This window comes from Anthonomus grandis, chromosome 4 (genome assembly GCF_022605725.1).
Source record: "Anthonomus grandis grandis chromosome 4, icAntGran1.3, whole genome shotgun sequence".
NCBI classification, from domain to species: Eukaryota; Metazoa; Arthropoda; class Insecta; order Coleoptera; family Curculionidae; genus Anthonomus; species Anthonomus grandis.
Genome location: NC_065549.1, coordinates 34,063,723 through 34,085,686, shown reverse-complemented (window position 1 = coordinate 34,085,686; position 21,964 = coordinate 34,063,723). Strand labels below are relative to the sequence as shown.

Genomic DNA, 21,964 nt, shown 5'->3' with positions numbered 1-21,964 from the left:
GCAAACTAACTCAGCTCTTGCAGACTTATTAAATTAAACTTATTATCTTGTATCCTTGCTCAATGGTACCTCACATACTGTTTGATTATAGTTATGATATAACGTGATCAAGAATTATTGCTATACCACTTTCCTTCGCAAGCCATAATGAAATAATAGCGTACCTTATACAGATTTATTGGAAACTATTAATAATCCTATTTGGAATATACTTTTCACCGATTTCTATTTTATACAACCTGTATATTTTCTTAGTAATATACAGCGTCCTGCAACAGTGCGCCGGTCTTCCATAAAACCTAAAAAAAAAGGGTTAACATTTTCTAACCTCTTAAAAATTTTTTGGGACGTGATAGCGCATGTCTGGAAAATATTTTGAGATATACAGGATGCTTCAGAAAAGTACGGCAAGATAAGCGGCATTTTTTTAATGTATTGCCGTTCTCTTTATTTTACTTTTTGGCCACCTTAGGCTACCTAAAGTATAAATGCGCTAAATATAGCTACTTTGTCATGCGCAGTTTGATTGCAATATTTTTTTTAATAAAAAAATACGAAATCACTACCTCATTTAATTTTATCTTAACATAAGAAATATGAATTCAATGTCAATATTAGGTTAAATTGAAATTCTAGAAAAATGGAGGTTTACTGTGACTTAAATGGTTTCTTTCTGTCATATACAGCGTGTTCGTAATTATCATTCAAATTTTACCAATTTCTTGCTTTTTTCAAATGAAACACCATGTATATTTTTTATGCATTTACTGAAAAATTAATAAATGAAAATTTTTTATTATTTAAACATGTTAGCTATCTTTAGTCGTTTTTAAAATATTCACGTTAATATTAATCATTTTATTATAATTACATCAAGTGATATAATAATAATAATAATAATAATAATTATAATAACGTTTATTATTTATCATGGAAATTACATAGAATATAAACTTACAGGTGTATTCAATAATTGAGGTAAATAAAAGCTAATGTATTAGACTCCTGCATGGAAAATGCAGGTTCTGTTCTACCTACATAGCTACAACATAAAAAACTTTTTAAACTAAACTACTTTTTAAATAAAACTAACGAATTAAACTAAACTAACTACTACATATTGTACATACATTACATCTAGGTAGTTGATGATTTGGTACAGATTATAACAATACAACAATTAAATACGAAAGAATATATCTAATACTAGCCATTCAATTACAATTTATAAACAAAAAAAAATTCAAAATAAATCTTCTAGCTCTAATATGCATGTTACTGATTATCTAATAAGATTTGCCTTACTTTTGTTTTGAATCTTTAAATGGAATTCGAAATATCAGTTATATCGGGTGATAGCGCATTAATTATATAAGAAATATTATAAGAGAATGATTTTTTGAAAAATTGATTTTTGTATTTGGGAATAGTTAAAGATTTACTTCTTAAATTTAAGTGGTGAATGTCTGTCCGAAATGTAATTTTGTTGTATAGGTAGGGAGGACTGCGGTATTTAATAATTTTATAAAATATCACACTAGAATGTAGCTTACGTTTATTAAACATATTAAGCCACTTAAGATCATTAAGCTTATGTGATACATGACCTCGCCTATTAATACCATAAATAAAACGAATACAAGAGTTTTGTATTTTTTTAAGGAGTCTTGACCATCTAGACAAGATCCATAAACCACATCACAATGATTAAAATTTGACAACACAAGAGAGTCGCATAGCTCACGTTTAATATTTAGAGCTAAGTAATGTCGATGAGGGTACGTGGTTTTTAGAGCACAATACGACTTTTTAAGATTATTTGATACGTGTCCACTAAACTTTAGCTGTGAATTGAGTGTTAAACCCAAGCTGTTTGTGCTCTCAACTACTTGAAGTTTTTGATGTCTAACAAATAAAGAAAATTCTTCATAAATAGTCCTTATTTGAACTCTACTTCCAAAGAGAATAACTACACATTTTTTAGGGTTTAATTTTAACATATGTTTACTAGAGACTTTAACAAGTGCATCAAGATCAGCATTTATATGGTTCAAAGCAGTTAAATAATCAGAAGGTGCAAAGGAGTGATACAACTGCGTATCATCTGCATAGAAGTGATACTTACAGTATTCAAGATATTAAGGAAAGCATGTTGTATAAATACTAAATAGTAGTGGCCCCAATATACTACCTTGGGGCACCCCATTAAGAACTGAAAGACGACTTGAAAAGGTTGCATCAATTTTTACCATTTGAGACCTATTACTTAGAAATTACTTTATTAAAGCTATAGCATGATTTGAGAATTTAGCAAAATCTAGCAATACCAGAGCAGTGACTTTGTTATTATAGCGGGCACGAAAAATGTCATCGGTAATATCTGCCATTGCTGTTGCGCAACTATATTCACTGCGAAATCCAGATTGCTTAATGGGTAATATTGAAAATCTATTAATATGGCTCGTTATTTGTTGTACATCCAATACACGTTCTAATATTTTAGACATAGTTGGTAGCACACTAATGGATCGAAAATGTGTATAGTCAGTAGGATTACTTATTTTTATTTTATAAGGGGTAAGACAATGTCTTCCTTCCAACAATTGGAAAAATAGTTAGTTTCTAAGCATTTATTTATTATGTGTGTAATATATTCGCAAATATGAGGACAGCAAAGCTCAAGAAGAGTTATGTTAAGACCATCTGATCCAAAGGCTTTACTTTTTATTTTTTTAATTATGTTAAATACCTCATAATTTTCCACTGCTCTGAACTGCAAAGAGAAATCTATGTCACTTTTTTTATTAATTAAATAAAAATTTAAAAGTTCTTGATCTAAAGGCTGATTTGAGATAGTGGACTTTATAAAAAAATTGTTAAATTGATCAACATCATTAAACTGCACCGGAATATCGTTTTTCTTAGACGGAGTTAGTTTACTAAGTTCCTCCCATTTTTTTTGAGTACTGCAATTTTTAAATTTATGCTTATAATAGGCTTTGCGTTCCATTCTTATTGAAGCTGTTGTTAATTTTCTTAATGATTTATAATATTCCCATTTTTCTGGACGTTTAGTGCGTCTAACTGCTGAAGAGCTGCATCTCTTAATTTCTGCATTTTCTTAATATTCTCTGTAATCCAGGGTACGAAGGGTTTTTTAGGCAATGTATTTGTTTTAGGAGCGTGAATATCAAATAGGCTAGTTATAGCGTTGTTAAGAAATACGACTTTTTAATTAACATCAACGATATTGTATTATATTATTGTACATTATTAAACGGTATTGATCGAAGGTCATTTTTAAATAGGTTATAGTTTATATTTTTTAGATTTCTAGAAATTATAGTTTTGGTTTATAATTTAATTTGGCCATTTGTATCTCACAATAGACTACGAAGTGGTCGGAAAAATCAGAACAGATAACACCACTGCATTCAATTTGGTCATAATTAGTGACTATTAAATCAATTAGGGAACTAGAAGATTTCATGACTCTGGTTGGCTCCATTATAATTTGTTTTAAATTGAAGGGCTGAAATATCGAAACTAAATTTTTTATGAAAAGATTGTCAAGTCAGGCGATCTGGCTGGCCAATTAATAGGCCATTCCTTTTAAAATCCATTTTCCTTTAAAGGTCACATTTAAATTTTCAGTGACATTTCGAGAAAAATGTGCAGGAGCTGTTGAAACCACTTTCCGTTTCTAGTAATTAATGGAACATTCGCAAGTAATTCAGGTAGTTCATTTTGTAAGAACTGAAGATTGCTTAGAAGGGTTTTTCTCATTAAGATGACTTTTAAAAAATAGAGTTAAAAAATATACAGAGTGTTCCGTTTGAAAAAAGCGAAAAATTAAGTTTTAAAATTTGTAAAATTTGAATGATAACTACAATCACCCTGTATATGACAGAAAGAAACCATTTAAGTCAAATTAATAGTCAATTGTTCTACAATCCGAATTTAACGTAATATTTACATTAAATTAACATTTCTGATGTCAAGATGAAATTAAATGATGTAGAGATTTTTTAATTTTTTTTTAAAATTATGCATGACAAAATAGCCATATTAAGCGCATATAGCCCATATTTAGCCCTTAAAAAGTCCCAAAACTGAAATAAAAAGAATGGCACTCTATTTAAAACAAAATGCCGCTTATAACGCCACACTTTTTTGAGACCTGTATATTTCAAAATATTTTCCAGACATGCACTATCACGTCCCAAAAAAATTTGAAGAGGTTAGAAATTGTTCACCCTTTCTTTTAGGCTTAATGGAAGACCGGCGCACTGTTGCAGGACCCTGTATATATAAGTCACGCTCTTTGAGAAATGTTTGGATTATACAGATCAAGCTAATAGAATCTTATGATTATCTTATAAACTTTAAATTTATCTATTGATTATTCACTAAATATACTTTATTTCAGATGAGAATTTCACAATAGCCTACGTGCCTCTGACGATCTTGACTTCAAACTCATCAAACCACAAATTGCAAATTGAAACGCCTATATTAGGTCGGACATTTGATTTGGACCTTGAGCCATCTTCTAAATTAATATCAACTGATTTTGTGGTATTAGAAACTTATGCCAATGGATCTGTTCCTTATCAGTTTAGAGATGAGGATACTCGATGTTTTTTTAGAGGAACCAATACTGCCCTTAGTTTGTGCCAAGGAGTGGTAAGAGAACTATTATTAATATAGTTAAAGTATAAATATATAGTTTTTAATAGTTTGTTTTTTATTTTGTTTATTTGCAGATAATTAATTTTTGCGCGGTTAATTTCATACTTAGTTTCTCTTTATGTTCGAATAAAGTTATATATAGGATAATATGGATAATAGGATAATGTATGCCTTACCACCTCTTTTTATTTATGAACTTTTTTCCCCTGAAAAGTTATCGTTTTCACAGCAGAATTTATTCGTCACCCTTACATACTTTTAACTCGAGCGAGAACGAACAAAGAAGTGAGATCTTGACAAGTAAAAAAAGAAATAAGCTGATTGATGAAATACACAGAGATACAACGACCTTTTAACATCTTGATACACAAGCGCCGGTGAGTTAGCGAGGAGAAATTTCTTAATATACAACAGTTTATTAGGATCACCATTTAACATCAAGTGCAATCAGCAAAAAAAACGTGTGATTAAAAATTTAGCGCATTACACCGGGTAAGAGTATTTATATATAAATCGATATAATCAGGCTGCTGACATGTTAACTTAAACCTTTCAAATAAGAAAACACCTGATTAAATATGAAGTACAAGTATAGGTATTAGAATCAGAAAGATATCACAGTTATAACCAGATATTATTATTCAATGGCCAATCATAGAGACGACAAGCAAGAGGTCTAGAAGATGCCAGAAAAAAATTATATTTTTAGAAGATTCGGCCCTTTATGACAACAAAGTTGCAATTGGTAAGCATGCTATTATAGTCCAACACTATGCCCGAAATGAAATTTGTTCTTAGAAAATCCGTCAAATGACCTAACAAATAATGATAGATGATGGACAATAAAACGCAATTCGCTAAGAATATAATATAATGCATAATATCCATAATCTTCGCTTAAAGCAATTAAGAATTTATTTGATAATTCTTTTACATTTCCTGAGCTTACATTTGAAATCTGAATGCTTTTCTAACGATTTTCTGCTAGAGAATTAAGATAAATATTTTGGGTGCTTGATAAATATCCCAGCTATTCTACTAACATTTCTAATTTAAGTCTCTTAAGAGCATCCTAGAACCCGAATTAAAGACCCCTGATACTTTTATTGTAAGCTTGATTATATAAGCTCGATTATATTAATTCACTGAAAGAACAATCCTGTTACTTTACTTTATGCTATTGAAGCATAGCGAACCCTCGTGGCGTTACAACGTAACATTTTCAGTCAGTTGTTTTGTTGCTATTTTTCATATACAAATTGCTGCTACTTATGTTTTTAATAATTTGAAACTTCAAAGAAATCATGCATCAAGTCGTAAAACTTTCAGGTTTTTCATTTTTAAATGAATGAATGAATTAACTAGTTTAGTTAAACTAATATAGGAAATCTACTAAATTAAAAAAGTTACTAAATAATATATTCTAATACTAAATTAAAAATGTGCTATAAGTCATTATCAATATAGTTTAAAATCATAATTAAAAATCACAGGTCTCACACATCTTCTTATTAAAATTTTATTCTGATTTAACTACATTCCCATACTTACTAACCTAGAGTGCAATAAACTTATTTGCACAAGATATGTAGTTTTTTATTCTGCTTCTAAAGTTTCTACATACATCAAACATTACCAGGTAAAAGTTTAAAACCAATCAGTCTTCTATAAAAAAAAATTCCTGTATGGTTAATCTATGATGAGCACGATTTACCCAAAAATCATTCATTCTTTTCATAGGATTTTTTCCCGAATTCATCCGAATTCAAGGTGTAATAGTTGCACTCCAAAATCATTCTCTCTCTGATTGAGTAAAATAAAACCTTTATATTTATTAGCTTTATTAGCAGAGTATATGGGAATTAAACGCTTGTTACAATATTCAAATTAATTATTTAAAAAAGAATAAAACGTCATTTATAGTTTTAAATATCATGATTTTTGCAGACATAAATAAATATCATGAAACAGTTTTACCAGTAACCATAACTCTTTATTTCACTGTCGAAACGTGTTTCGCTAACGATGTCTGAAACTAATTTTAATAAAACTAGCTAAAACTAGAAGAAAAACATTTTTTTTTTCAAAAAAGCCTTGAGACAAAATCGTATGAGAATGAAAAATATCTTTCAAGCTGTAAAACCCTATTCGTTTCGATAGAAGTGTATTAAAAATGTGTGCAAACCAAGCGTCCGATCGATTGCCAGTGACCAAACGCAGAATGTTGCGTTGAAAGTTGAAAACGCAGCATGTTGATTAGGAAACAATTAAAATGAGGTTAACTTCGAAAACTCTTGTAACAAATTTTGTGGGTGTCTAAGATGATTATAATATTCCATTTATAAAGTTGTAAACCTCAACGGCAACTCTCGGATAAATAAGTAGGTTGCTAATAACCGACATGCTGCTTTCTATATTTTGTTGCGACCCACCAATTGGATGAATTCACTTTTTTTTTAAAAACTCCGTCGACACCAATTAACTTTCACGGCTCAGAAGTAATTTTTCATTGTCACATTAAGGTTTCAATTATTAAAAAAAAATAGTAGCACCAATGGGTGTATCAAAGATAGCACTTACAACAAAGTTGACTGAAGATGTTACACGCCAAGGATGAGGAGGATACGCGCACGTCATAAAATCAAGGTGCTTTCCTAGCGTATAACACCTCCGTAGTGCCGAGATAAAAAAAAACTTCAATTTTTCCATTTGGATTGCTAAGAATAAGTAGTGATAACGGATATGGACTGCTGCATTTATCTCAATACCCAACAATGCATCAACTTTTTGCTTACATTGTTCTCCCGATAAATAGAGTATGTCGATATTTGAGATTGAGTTTTCAGCTTTAGAAGAAAACAAGATTCATCTAGAAACCGGATAAGTACCTAGATCAAATGATTAAATAGAAAAGAAAGAAACTTGTTCCATTTTCTAAAATCGCACTACTTTCAGTATGCATCAAGTGGCATATGAGTTCAAGTAAACCTAACATTATTTTACCCCTGAAAAAAATTAGCTTATATTTGTGATGATACAGTTTTTAGCTCCGGGGATAACTCATTTCTATACGGGGATATCTAAAATAATTAAATATTTAGATCTCTTGTCAAACTCCAAATACTAATCTTTTAGGAGGTACAAAAATATATTTCTCATATTAATTCAAATTTCAGGTTAACCAGATTAATTTGAATAAATAGAAATTAAAAATCTATTATCCTGAGTTCCTCCGTTTACGAAGGCAATCGAATTTGGTCAATGATTATTAGCCAAGCAAACGCGAGAATCAATTAAATTAGATAACAGTTTGACGTCGGGTCTGCTCTATAGGCATCGACACTATTCACCGTCAAAAAAACTTGAAGAATAACTGCCTGGAATACTCAATACAAAAAAGTTCCATTCAATACTGTTTAGGGGAATCTTAAAAAAACTTAACATTGATAAGGAAGAGCCTCAGCAAACCAGTGCAGAAAAAAAATTTACTCTTGAAGAGCCACCTTAACTACGTTAAACCTAATCCTAAGAAATGCAGTTTCTGGAAAGTGCAACAGTTGCAAAGTTCTTGAAAATAAACTCCAGTAAAACGATAAAAGAAACAATTGCCTTTATTAAATATAATACTGGACCAATACTAATCCTAAAGCTTATTCCTTCAAAACTGATGAAAACAAAGAAAACAGAAAGTCACGATCCTACAACCTGTTGTGACTTTGTATTTTCTATGTTTTCGTCAATTTTGTATGTTGGTCTTTTTGCGGTAAATTAGATTTTTGTATTATTTCTTCAAGACACCTGCCATCATACTCGTCTCAAAACTACTACAACTACTCAAAACAATTATTGCATATTTTGAAAAGCAGTGGATAAAGCCCTTTGTAGTAATCAACAATATAATCCTTTTTTTAAATAAACCGACCTAAGAAATGTGCTACTCTTATCAGTTTTTACATATTTTTTTATTTTTCAATGCAAATTTACATGGAACCACAGTTTGACTAGTAAAGTATTAAACTTTATCAAAAATTGTTATGTTTTGAATGTTAAGAACATGAACAATGATAACAAATGGACATCCAAGGCATTTAACGGAAGCTAAAGAACAAATTTTTATTACATTGTCTGGTTAAGGACTTGGTAAAGAAGGAATTTTACGAATGAAGCAAATGGACATGTTGCTCAATCGTCAAAAAGTAGGGCCTTAAGACTTGCAAACTTTCAGAAATCGTGCATCAATGGCTATACTACATTTCAAATAGGTAGAGAGTAATAAAATGTAAACTCTCAAAAGTTTTGTAGTCATCCATGCGCGTAGGTAAACTTAGTATTAAAGTACTAGTACCTAGTTAGTGAATAAAGCAAGAAAAAAAAGGTCTAGGGTTTGAACGCTATAAGAAGGGTACAAGTAGATGCAATTTTTAAATGTACCACACAGATTAGCATAATCTTGCCTGTCAACAGGCACTAAAGTGCTATGGGAAAATGGGAAACTAATTACACGGTTTGTAAAAGGATACTTAAAAGAATTATTACGATGATATGAATGCAGACGTTTTCGAGGATTATTTTGAAGAAATTGTTGAATTTTTTCCAGCTAATTCGGTGGTGGTCTGGAACAATGCCAGAATCATTCACGGCGCATAAAGAAAATTACATCCCTTCATTACACCTTGAAGAAAACAACAAATTATGGATTGACTAACTGACAAGAATATTGGGTTTTAACCCAACATAATAAAAAAAGAGTTACTAGCCCTAGCAAATATTCAAAAATCTCGCTATGAAAAATATGTCGCGGAAGATATAGTGCAAAAATATAAAATTACTGTGCTGCCCTTTGGCGGTAAGCGCAACTTTGCAAATCAAATCCTATTGAATTAATTTAAGCGCAAGTAAGGATTTGTCGCAAGACGGAATAGCACTTTTAAAATGAAAGAGCTTAAAATACGATCTGACCAACTGACTTTAGAAAACTGCAAAAAGTAGTCGAGCATATGATTAAAGAGGAGGAGAAAATGAAGAAAGTGAATTTTATCAATGTTTATATAAATCAGATAATCAAAAATACAATTTTTCATAGCGGGTCAGGAAGGGCGGGAAGATTTTTTTTAGATAAAAAACATTGCGGCTATGTAGTGTAAGAGCCTGATGATGATGAGTGGACTCATCGAAATGCATTACTCTTGACAATAAGATGGGACTTTTCATTTGTGGAGAAAAGTCTTTCGCCCTTCCTAATCCGCTATACTTGATTGAAAGAACTCGCCAATTATCTCAAAGAGACCTACGTAAGTAGAGAAAAAATAAAAACTTCTCTTCTTCTAAAGTCTCGGTCTGTTTTGAGACCGAGACTTTTTATTTTTTCTCCCGCTATACTTGGTTTAATTTATAGTACCGGGTCTACACGCCTTTGTCGTATCATCTTAAGTGCTTATTCGATTCGATGATTTATTTGATAGATAATAATAAAAAAAGCTTATAAACCGACCTAAAACTGGGCAAACCCGGGTGGTGCTAACTGCACTCCGAAAAAAGTGGCATACATTATTGGAGGTTCACCCTGTACCCCTTTTGCATACTTAATAAGGTTTTTTTTACTTTCTACCTGTTTGAAATAGACTATATTAACTTAAAATCAGCTGACACGAGCTCGTCAGAAAAGGATTAGTGATCAGACAGTTAGAAAGATACTAAGAGAAATTCTCTGACTATTGTTTGATGAGCCAAAATTTACTCTCTCGACAAATGATCGACAAGTAAAAGTATATGGAAGAACTGGAATCAGATTCCAACAAACCAATATTGATCAGTTATATGGTTTTCGTAGAGGAGGTGTTAGAGTATGTTATCCCTTTTACCCCAAATGATAATGTTCGACCACACATAGCCCGCATAGTAAGGAGGTTCTTAAAAGATACGGATACTAATGTAATGGATTGCCCAGCTAGGTCGCTAGAACTTAATCCAATAGAACATATGTGGGATGCACTCGAAAGAACTGTTTACAAGCAGAATAAATTCACCAGAAACCCTGAAACAACTGTTTAAAGCGCTTACAGAAAAATGGTATGGCATTTCTGAAGAGTAGGTTCAGAATCTAATTATAAGTATGCAAAGAGGTTGCAGGGCAATTATTAGTTACAAAAAGTTATAAAAGCAAGAGAAAGCTATACTGAATACCAATTTATCTTAAAATTGCTTTTATTAAAAAGAAGCCTTAAGGTCATCTTTAAGTTTTCTTTAAATAAGACACTTAATATAAAGGGCTAATTATTTCTTTAGTAAAATTGACTTAAGTAAAATTTTGAAAAAATTAAAATTTGTTGTAAACAAAAATAACTGTAAATCGCTGACTAAAAGATTGAATATCAAGTGTTAGATAGCAATAAAAAAATAAGTCTCGTCATAAGTCTACTAGTTACAATCAAGAACAGTAGGAATCCTGGAGAACCTCAGGTTATTACCCGAGGCCAGAGGGAAGTTAGCAGATATTATGGCGAGTATCTTTTTTAGTGTGATATTGTTAAGGACAATATATTTAATAAACCCTTAGTTTCATGTTTAAAACCAATTTATATAATGACCCGAACCTGTTTTTTTTCTTCCCTATAAGATAGAAAAATTACAAGAAGAAGATAATCCTTGAGCCTTCCAATAAGACGAAAATATAAACGAAACTGTCATGTTTCAGTAGACCTATATTTACTAAGACGAATTTTAGTATTTAGAATTCTAAGCGGTTTTTATCGGAATGAAACCAATTGAAATCGCAACCAAAAATGAAAATATAGGAAATTTTAGGCAGTTATAATAAAAACTATAATAAAATCTATAATTATTCTAATTTTTAGACATAATTAACAACAATAATTCCAAAAATATTAAGGAAATCGTTTGTATTAAATAGTTTATTAACAGATGTTTAATTTTTAGAATGGTATATTACAAACAGACGAGGATCACTACTACTTAATACATCCACTGCCGACGAGATTTCACAATACTGCCCACATTCCGCATCTAGTTATAAAGAAACCCCACGACTTATACAAAAATAAAGACTATTATAAGCTAAAAGAAAAATTAGACCAATTAGATAATATTAAGAGTAGTATAAACAAAAAATACAATGATTTTAATAGAGAAAATAAATTTAGTAACAAGACTGCCGTCCATATGGCTGATTTTAAATTAAGCAATAAATTACTCAAACAAGCAAGCGAAAATAAAGAAAAATGGAGCAGTTTATCTAATATCAAAGAACCGAAGTTTATCCAAAAGATAATAAACAGAAAATTGAAACGAGCCAAACGAGAAGTTTTTCCGGCGGGTGCGACTGTCTTCGTGGAAACGGCCGTGTTCGTCGACCGGGATCTGTTCGAGCATATGAAAAGCAATTTTCCTGTGGACACTGAGCGGGAAATAATTCGATTTGTTTTGGCTATGGTCAATGCTGTAAGTAGAATGCATTTTTTCTTGCGTGAACGGGCAATTTTAAATCTACTCCAATTGCACAATTATGGTCTTTTGCGGTACTTAAGGATACTTACTTTTTTTTGTGACACTATTTTTTTTTTAATTTATTTATACAGGGTGTTCAGCTAAGGATGTACAGTATCTATATCTCAAAAACCCTTAACCACAGCCAATAAGGGAAAAAATCATAAGAAAAATGGCAACGAGGGATTGTTCAAAAATATTTTTAACTTTGTGAAGTTCCAAAACTATCCAAACATATTTTTAGCTTGAGAAAGTTAAGGATAGTAATGTAGATAATATAGTAGTAGTAATTTTGTAGATACGTAAATCTTTCCCGAAATATGTGTTTACGTTAAAAATTTATAAAAATTTTTTCAATTGCTAGTAAACAAATCACATATGGCAAACACAAGCAATATGTCATTTATTACTAATAAAATCAGGGGCCGGAACTTTAAGTAAATATAGTCAGTTAGTCGCTTCGAAAATTTGTAGGCTTTGCTACTAAATTACATCACACGTGACATCCATCGAAGTTTCCTTGGAATAAACTATTACTTATAGTAATTTAGATTCTGCCTATAAGCGTTAATTATATATTTGGTATATACTCAAATATTCAATCAACGCTATAAGTAAAAAACTCATGTTAATTTTACTACATAGGTCCAGCTGCTCTACCATGATCCATCACTAGGACGTCCTGTCAATTTTGTGTTAAAACGTTTAGAAATAATGAAAGATGAAATCACTGGCTTGATAAGACCTCCGGATATTGACAGATTCCTATCGAACTTTTGTAACTGGCAAAGAACCAAGAATCCGGCAGGCGATAGAGAGCCGTTGCATTGGGACCACGCATTAATATTGACAGGATTGGATTTATACGTCAGGGGTAAACACGGAAAGATATCCAATCAAGTTGTGGGTAAGAAAGTTAATCATATTTTTTGTAAAAGTGAAAAAGTAGGCACTTCATGAGATTCGAATAAACTTATAGAAATGTAAATATTTTAAAAAAATAAGTAGTTTGATGGGAAAGAATATTCCAAATTTTTATATTCATTTTTAAGTTTGTCAGGGTAGAAACGTAAGTCAAAAAGAATTTTTATATTTTTTAATCTCCAAGAGATTAGAAAGTAAATGACAAATATATATTTTCAGACTGTTTTTGTTTAAATTTTAATTGAAGCTACAAGTTTGTCCTAATTACGCATCACTAAACCTTAAAAATAACAATTATTATATTTAAAAAAATTCTCATCATTATTTTTGATAGCCCTATACAAATAAATTATATGAGCTCTTTAAGGTTAAGATATTAAAAAACTCAAGCCCTCTATTAAAAAACTAAAATATTTACACCTACTAACAACAAATTTATTTTAAAAAAATAAATAAATTACTAGTTTAAAATTTAAAAAAAATTCTGTACTAAGAATAAGCATTATCTTTCTTACTTTAAATATTTCTTCTAAAAAATTAAATTTCATATTATGTTTAGAACTAAAATCACATAATTTCAATCAATTAAAATATACATTTATTTCGTCCATGTTTTATTTTCCACAGCAGAGTTCGGCTTCATTATTTTTATTTAAACATGTTTTTTAAATGTTTTGTTGATTGTTGTTTAATATCATCTGATGCCTAATTAGGGGAAACAGTCCTTTTAATTTAAATTCTAAATTAACAAAATTCTAGAACGAAACGTTTTATTTCCTTTTTTTAATGAAAATTTACCTGGCTGAAAGGCTATTAAAAGCTGTAGTGTTAAAAATTTTAAAAGCCATTTGATTTCATATTGTTTGAACACAAAAAAAAACAATAGTAAGAATAAACAATAAATAGAGGCTTGAAACGATTTAGGCCTTAAGTATTAATTATAAAAAAGCTTTACATACATCAGTGTACTATCCACATAAAATGTACTCTCAAAATGTATATTATATTGTGGGTTGCATAATGAAAGTTAAAGCGTTATTCTGATAAAAATAGAATATAAATTCTGATAAAAGTAGATAAAGTTAAGCATTATAAGAAATTAAAATTTAAGCTCTTAAAAATAAACATAACAAAAAAGTCTTGAATAAATAAAACGCTTGAATGCACTTATTAAACAATAAGTTAAACCTATTATAAAAGCCATTTCGTACTAACAAAAGAGTTTCCGGTGAAATGGAATTGGCATATTCATTAACATTTGTGTTTGTAAATGATCTCCTTAAGATAATTCTAAAAATGAAAGTTATTTGGGGACAAAGATGGCGATTTAATGACAGTCTCACTAATAAGACTGTAAGAAATATATAGTAAAAATTCTTTTATGAAAAATAGTCAAATCAAATCAAATCAAAAAATTGTTGAAAATAGTCTGATTCCAGGTCTAAGTCAGGGAGAATTTGTATGGCAGGAAGAACTTGGTTTTGCAGTAACAGAGTATTTTTAAGCCTTAAGAAAAAATTACCCTATAGTATGATCGCCCAAAATACCAGCTGAAACATTGACGATACTGGGTTTGGAATTAAACATTTTTATGCTCATTTTCCCGAGACCACTATCGAATAACAAAAGGATTATGTTTCCCATGCATTGAAAAAGAAGATTCATCTGAAAATAGAATAATTTATAAAATCTCATTTACATTTGCTTTTTGCAACATGGTTTCACATTCTTCGCAAGGAAATTTTGGAATATTAAAAATATTTGTACTCATGTTTTTTCTCGAATACTGGGAACAGCTTTAGGGTTCAAACCTAGTTCCTCTTTAATACTTCTACTTGATCATGGTGAATCCACTTCTACAGCACAACAAACCATTTCTTCCAGTCATTCTTGCTCCTGAACCCTTTCGATAGAAGGTTGTTGAACTTAAGTGTTGCATTTATGATAATCTTGAAGACAAAAGGATGTTTTAAAATTTGAAATCACGATTAAAATATTTTTAAAATATTAGAGGACGGACCAGAGGCGACCGCTCATCGATGAGAGGTCGCTGCCGTGTCGATGCCGTTATGTTGAACAATATGTAATCTTCAATTCCCCAACCTGTATAAAAAATCTTTTATTAAACTTTCCTTTCTATCTTAAGTTTTCTTTTAGTCCTTAGGCTATTTTTCAAAATATATTTGAAATACTAAGGTTTTGGTTTGATGGTTGAAAATACTTAAACTATTCTTATTGACAAAACGTTTAAAAATTACATTTGTAAATATTGGTCTTATCTTAGTTTTTGAGAATGTTGATGTTAGTTACCCGGAATTAACTAAAGATTTTAGATACTATAACATGAAAACTCTTACATTTTTGATTTTTTTTCTTCTGCTACATGTAGTATGAGCAAAATATAAAATTCCAAGCAGGTCGTTTTGTTCGTGGACCAACCGTGCGTCAAATATAGCGCTAGACTATATGAGATAGAGCAAAAAGTTCGAAAGCAAAGTTAAAGGATTGGCAAAAATCTACTGTGGAAAGCCTTTAATAATCTTTTAGAGGGTTCGTTTTAGAGGATTCAACCTAAACTTACGATATTTATACCACATCTTATCTAAGATATCTGCTTTAGACTACCAATGGTATTTTGTCATTTTTGTTTTACTGAGTGTCTGTTAAAAATTTACGAATTTACAAAATGAAATGCGCAATATCTCAAAATATTTAAATGAAACACCCGGTATGTTTTTATTTTATTAAATTTATGCGCGAACAAGCTTAATTTTTTATTATATACAGGGTGTTTCTTATCCTATACGCATAAACTTGGGAAATTATTGCTAACGGCAAATAATGACTAATAGTGAAAAAAAAATTTAGTAAAATAGTTTTAGTTACGAATATAAACGACTTATTAATTAAAATTTAAAAAAAACATAAATTAATCAAAATAAATGTTTATTTAACTATTATAATAACTGTTCGAAGTTATTTCCATGACTTTCAATACATAATTGAGCACGCCTAATTCAAGAGTTGCAGACAGCAGCTAATCCAGGTTGTAGTCGAATTTCCTCGGCGGCAGCAAATATCCGATTTCTTAATTCTTGTTCATTGTCAACTTCGGCTACATACACCAGAGATTTTAGGTGGCCCCAAAAATAAAAGTCAAGCGGATTAAGGTCGGGTGATCGAGGAGGCCATCCAATTGGACCACCTCGGCCTATCCATCGTTCGGGGCACATTCGAAACCACAAATTCTGCCTAATGTGAAAGGGACTTCTTCAAGGAGTACCGGCAAATTTTGTCGCGAGAATTGTAAATAAAGAGCACCAGTTAGACGATTATCCAAAATGAAAGGGCCAATAAGTATTCCGTTAACAATTCCAGCCGACACATTTACTGAAAATCGTTGTTGAAAGTTTGTTCGCCGAATGGCATGCGGATTTTCAACTGCCCAAAAATGCGTGTTGCGACAATTGTGAATACCATTGCGTGTGAAAATTGCTTCATCCGTAGCTAAAATGTTCCTGGTAAAGTTTGGGTTTTACTGCTGCTGATGTAACAACCACTTGCAAAAGTTTACGCGAGGCGCATGATCCCTTGGAAGTAAAGATTATACCCTTTGGACGTGAAATGGATACAGTAATTCATGCCTTAAAATTCGCCAAACTGTGACTGGTGATAATTCAAATTGCGTTGCAATTGTTCTAGTGCTTATGTCAGGATGCTCTTCGATGATATCTAAAATCAAATTCTCCAGATTTAAAATGCGCCTAGGTCTAATGGTTCCACCATGTTGCCCTGGCCTCGGCCGCAAATTTCCAGTTTCTCTACCCCGCTGAACCACACGCAAAAAAGCTTCACGCGACGGATGATACCTATGAGGAAACCTTTGTGCATAAAGATTAGCTGCAGCCACACTGTTTTGTGTTGATTCCCTGTATGCCAGTAACATGTCCATTAGTTCCTCATTTGAAAAATTATGCGGCATAATTTTAATAAAAAAGAAATTCGACCACAACTGTATCAACTGATAGCAAAGTAGGTACTACTAAACATAATAAACATCATCCGGACTTGTTACTTCTTAATTTGAAAACAAAAGTCCACCTGATAAAGTTATTACATTTTTGTGAAAAAAAAAATTATCTCAGAAACTAAAAATATTTTACTTAAATTTTTTTTCACTATTAGTCATTATTTATCATTAGCAATAATTTCCCAAGTTTATGCGTATAGGTTAAGAAACACCCTGTATATCCTATACCTAAAGTATTTGTTTTTTAAGATACCCCACAAGAAAAAATCCAGTTTGGTCAAATCGGGAGACCTTGTTGGTCAAGGGGTACCAGTCCACATCTACCTAAATGTCGATTATCAAAATACTGATTTAAAAAAATTCTAAGGAGCTGGAGCCTAATTATCCTGAATCTAGATGATTTTTTCAAACATGATTGGGCAACGCTTGTAAAAGGACGCAAAGAAGGTAAAATATATCACTTGGAAGATATCTATAAAAAAATTGTGTCCAATAATGCATTGCCCTATAAATTCTACCGAAACATTAAGCTACTATTTGTATTGAAGATAAATTTCTTTGTTAAAAAATGAATTTGTCGGTGTCATCATAATGAAAATAATATTTATTAACACTGGCATTATTATAAAATGAAACTTCGTCTGACAAAAAGTAGATCAAAAAATTTAGGCAGAGGAATGTTATTTTGCACAGATTGATAAAAGCAATAATATTTTCATAATCCTGTAGCTGCAATTCCTTTAATAATTTGATATAGTAAGGTTGAAATTTTTCGCTGTCTAGTACTGAACTGTCTAGTACTTTTTTGAGGATCCTCAATAACATTTAAAATTACTGCTATTTTATTATTGTAATTTATAACTAGTTTCACCCAGTCATCTTTTTCTTATATTACCTATTCTTTTGAATCTGTCCTTTAGATTTTTAAAAACTTGTGGTTGGAGATATCTTTTTTAGGATATAATTGGCCACACATTCTAGATGCTAGGAAAGATTATTTTTTTCGGCAGCCCTCAATTTTGTAGGTGGAAAATTAATCACGAATAATAAAAATTAAAAATATTACATAACTAATTTAATAGATATTTATAATAGATCGATTAATTAGAGGAGAAACAGACTTAGTCACAAAAATGTCTAATAAAACGATTGACAATAATAGTTATTGACGATTAAGTGTAATTTTTTTTAAGCAATCTTAATAAAAATTCAAAAAATACAGCCGTTTCATTTAAAAAAATTGAGATATTGGGCATTTATTTCCGATAAATTCCAAAATTTTTGATAAACTCAATAATACAAAAATAACAAAACATCACTGCCAGTCTTTAAGGTATTTTTATACAGGGTGGTCCATTGAAGACAGTTTAGCAAGGTTTTGGAGCCCTTTTTAAAAAAAATTAAAAAATTGTTAAAGATTTTAAAACAATACCATTGCTTAATACTTTTAGCGCTAGTTTTTAGAGGTTCTTGATTTACAAAACAAAAACGCTCGCAAACTCTGGCCCGCGGGTTCCAGAGAAATCTAATTTTATTCATTAGTACTTATGCATTATCTTATTAAATGTTAAAAATGTCCGCCGTTTACCTTAATACAATAGTACAGTAACTGTAGAAGAATATCGGGTGTTATTTGTTGGCCTTCACAAATGATGCAGTTCCACAAAAAGAAATCAAGAGGAGATAAATTGGGCGATCTCGCGGACCATTCGATTGCGCTCCTTCTCTCAATCCATCTACCAGGTAACGCTTCATCCAGAAACTGCCGTACTGGTAATGTATAATGGGGAGGAGCCCCGCCCCGTCTTGCTGAAATCGCATTTTTTCATGGTAGCGTTGGTCGTTTTCCATAATTTCAATCAATGCTGGGTTAACTGCATTCTCCAAAAGGTCTAAGTACGTATCTCCATTTAAATTTCCCGGTAAGAAAAATGGTCTAATTATGTGTTCACCAAAAATACCAATCCAAACGTTTAATTTTTGAGGGTGTTGAGTATGAACCTCATGGCAGCTCCTTGGATTCATGTCAGACCAGTACCGACAATTATGACGATTGACAGTGCCATTAAGAAAAAATAAACATTCCAACAGAAACATTCGCCTAAGAAGCAAACATTTAAAAGATAGTTGGGATTATTTGAAATTAGTTCGGATATTATTTCACAAAACTGTAAACGGCGGTCGTTATCATCTTCATTTAATTCTTGAAGAAATTGAATTTTATATGAGTGGCATTTATTATGTTTTAGAATTCTCTGTACAGTGGTCCGCGAGACTTTAATGTAGGGTTCATACTAACTTCACTGGAAACACCGACTTCTACTGCCTATATATGTCTCACTGGATTTTCAATATTTCGTTTTTTATTTACCACCGAACCAGTTTTCCGAAATTTTGCCAATAACTCTAGGATGTAACCATGATGTACGTCTTTATCTGCATGTCTCTTATTAAATAAAGTTGCCATTAGTCTTGCATATTGATTGGTTATAAAGTATAATTCAATAAAATAATTTCCACTCCCTCCGCAATAGAATAAACTATTTTTATCGAATCGAAAGAAAAGCACAGAAATAACTAATTCACATCAACTTGTTTACTAAAGATAAAGTCGGATTGTTGACTGATTTTTTCTAGTTCAAAAATGCCCTTTCAAAAGATGTATCACAACATACCCCTTCCCATTTAAAAAATAAAAGTGAATGTCGCCCCCGCTTGTGTTCTATCGTTTTTTGTTTCTCAATCGTTTGTCTAAGATGAAAAATCGACGGGTGCGAGCGTTTTTGTTTTGTAAATCAATAACCTCTAAAAACTAGCGCTAAAAGTATTAAACAATAGTATTGTTTCAAAATCTTTGACAAGCTGTCATATTGCGAAAACTCAATTTAGCAATTACAAACTCGGCAGTTGTAACTAGAATAGATAAGCTATCCTATTTAAGATTTTGAGGGTGGTTGCAACCCCCGCCAAAGAATTGATGTGAGATTTAAAGAGGTTAAAAGTATTAAAAAAAATGTCCGCTTAAAATTAAAAATCGACTGGTCCGAGCATTTTTTAAATTTTTTTAAAAAGGGCCCAAACCTTGCTGGACTGTTTTTGATCGGCCACCCTGTATACATTTAAGACTATGTATTGTCTAATTAAGTCTGTGATACAAATTTTGTAAGTCTAAGTTGAATCCGTAGTTAGTTACTATGTTTTAAATGAACCCTCTAATAGACGAAGAAAACCACGAAAAATGTAATTACCTGGCAACACCAGATGCCAATTTTAAAACTTTTATACTAAAGTAAATCTTATTTCTTGCATTATTATTCTGTAAAATAATATGAGTGTTCCATAGAAAAAATGCATATTATATAAAAACTTTTTTCTGCCAACCTGTATATGAAAAATATTTTTAGTTTGTAGATTTCCAGCAACCCTACAATTTTGCTATAGAACTTTTTGCTTGAACCTGGTATAGGTGCTATCTTTACCGCCTTTTTGCATCTGTAGAATTAAAGTGGCGTTAAACAAACGGAGATATTCTTTTTAAAATGATTTCGTAATTAATCGAAACGACAACACCTGAACTTTTCTGTTTTTTTTTTTTTTTACTGAAATTCCACCAAAACAAATTTGTACCATTTTGAGAATTTGATACAGTTTTGTACGTTATTGAAAATTATTTTATTTTTGATTTCTTTAATATAGTGTTAAGAAAACGAAAAATAAAACACAAAATACAGATTTGTAATAAATTCTTACGATATGCACGCCAAAATAATATATAAAACAGACATTTTCTTTCGAAAGTCACTGAATTTTGCTACTTTGTATCTCTTTTCGGTTATTCAAATCTAAATAATGATGTCCGAATTTAAACCTGCATATAATAAAGCAAGAAATAAAGTAAGATGTCTTAATGATTATATATGTACCGGGTGTACAATTAAGAGAGGTCGCCGGCCATATCTCAGTAACTAGTCATCCCACAGCAGAGGGAAAAAATATTTCTTATAAAAGCGGTAAAGAGAAATCGTTAGAAATTATTTATAAGTTCGTACAGTGACCGCTAGGGGGCGTAATACAACATTGAAATAGAAAAAATTGGTTTTATTGAAAATATTCAAAGTAAATCCTAGAAAAGAATGCTGCCATTTGAAAGTATTATAAATTCTCAACATTTTTTATTTTAAACTTTTTTTTCTAATCTGTCAAATAATAGGTGGGGGAAGGGTTGAATATTTATATCTAAAATTGTTGATAACTTTTGATTGGCCTAACCAATTTTAACGAGCTTACTTTTGTTTTCAAGAATAATTATCAGGCTTATATGCGGTATAATAACTTAGCCGACTTAGTTGTTTTGTTGAGCGCTAGAGGGCGGTTTGTGTTATTTTGGACTTTTTCAGCGATTTTCTGGCAAATATTAAATACAACGATATATTTTTTTTTACTTAAGCTAAAAGAGCATGAAAAAACATAAAAACTGGCGCAAACCGCAACTCGATATCTTATTTTATTCCGAAATTATTTAAAGAAAATAATTAAGAAAATTAATAAATAAATTGTTTTATATTTTTAATGGTGTCTTAGATGCTCAAACTGTTTTCCTTCATTTTCAATACACAGTCGAAGTCGTTGCGTCGTTGACAGAACCGCTGTCTGGATTTATGCTGTGGGTAAGGAATTTATTGCATTGCGTATTTGGTCCTGTATGTCGTGTATTTTGGGTGGGGTGACAAAAACTAAATCTTTAATCCTTCCCCATAAATAAAAATCTAGAACAGTCAGATCTGGGGATCGAGCAGGCCAAGGAAAAATACTTCC

The 21,964-nt window shown here is 31.0% G+C and overlaps 1 protein-coding gene across 1 annotated transcript in view; it reads left to right on the top strand.

Moving 5' to 3' along the window:
- LOC126735613 (A disintegrin and metalloproteinase with thrombospondin motifs adt-1-like) overlaps positions 1–21,964 on the top strand; it is a 224,637-nt gene that overhangs the window by 142,263 nt on the left and 60,410 nt on the right. The window contains exons 4-6 of the mRNA XM_050439673.1: positions 4,430–4,686; positions 11,629–12,150; positions 12,841–13,102. Of these exons, the coding sequence (XP_050295630.1) occupies positions 4,430–4,686; positions 11,629–12,150; positions 12,841–13,102 (1,041 nt within the window). The remainder of the gene's footprint in view (positions 1–4,429; positions 4,687–11,628; positions 12,151–12,840; positions 13,103–21,964) is intronic.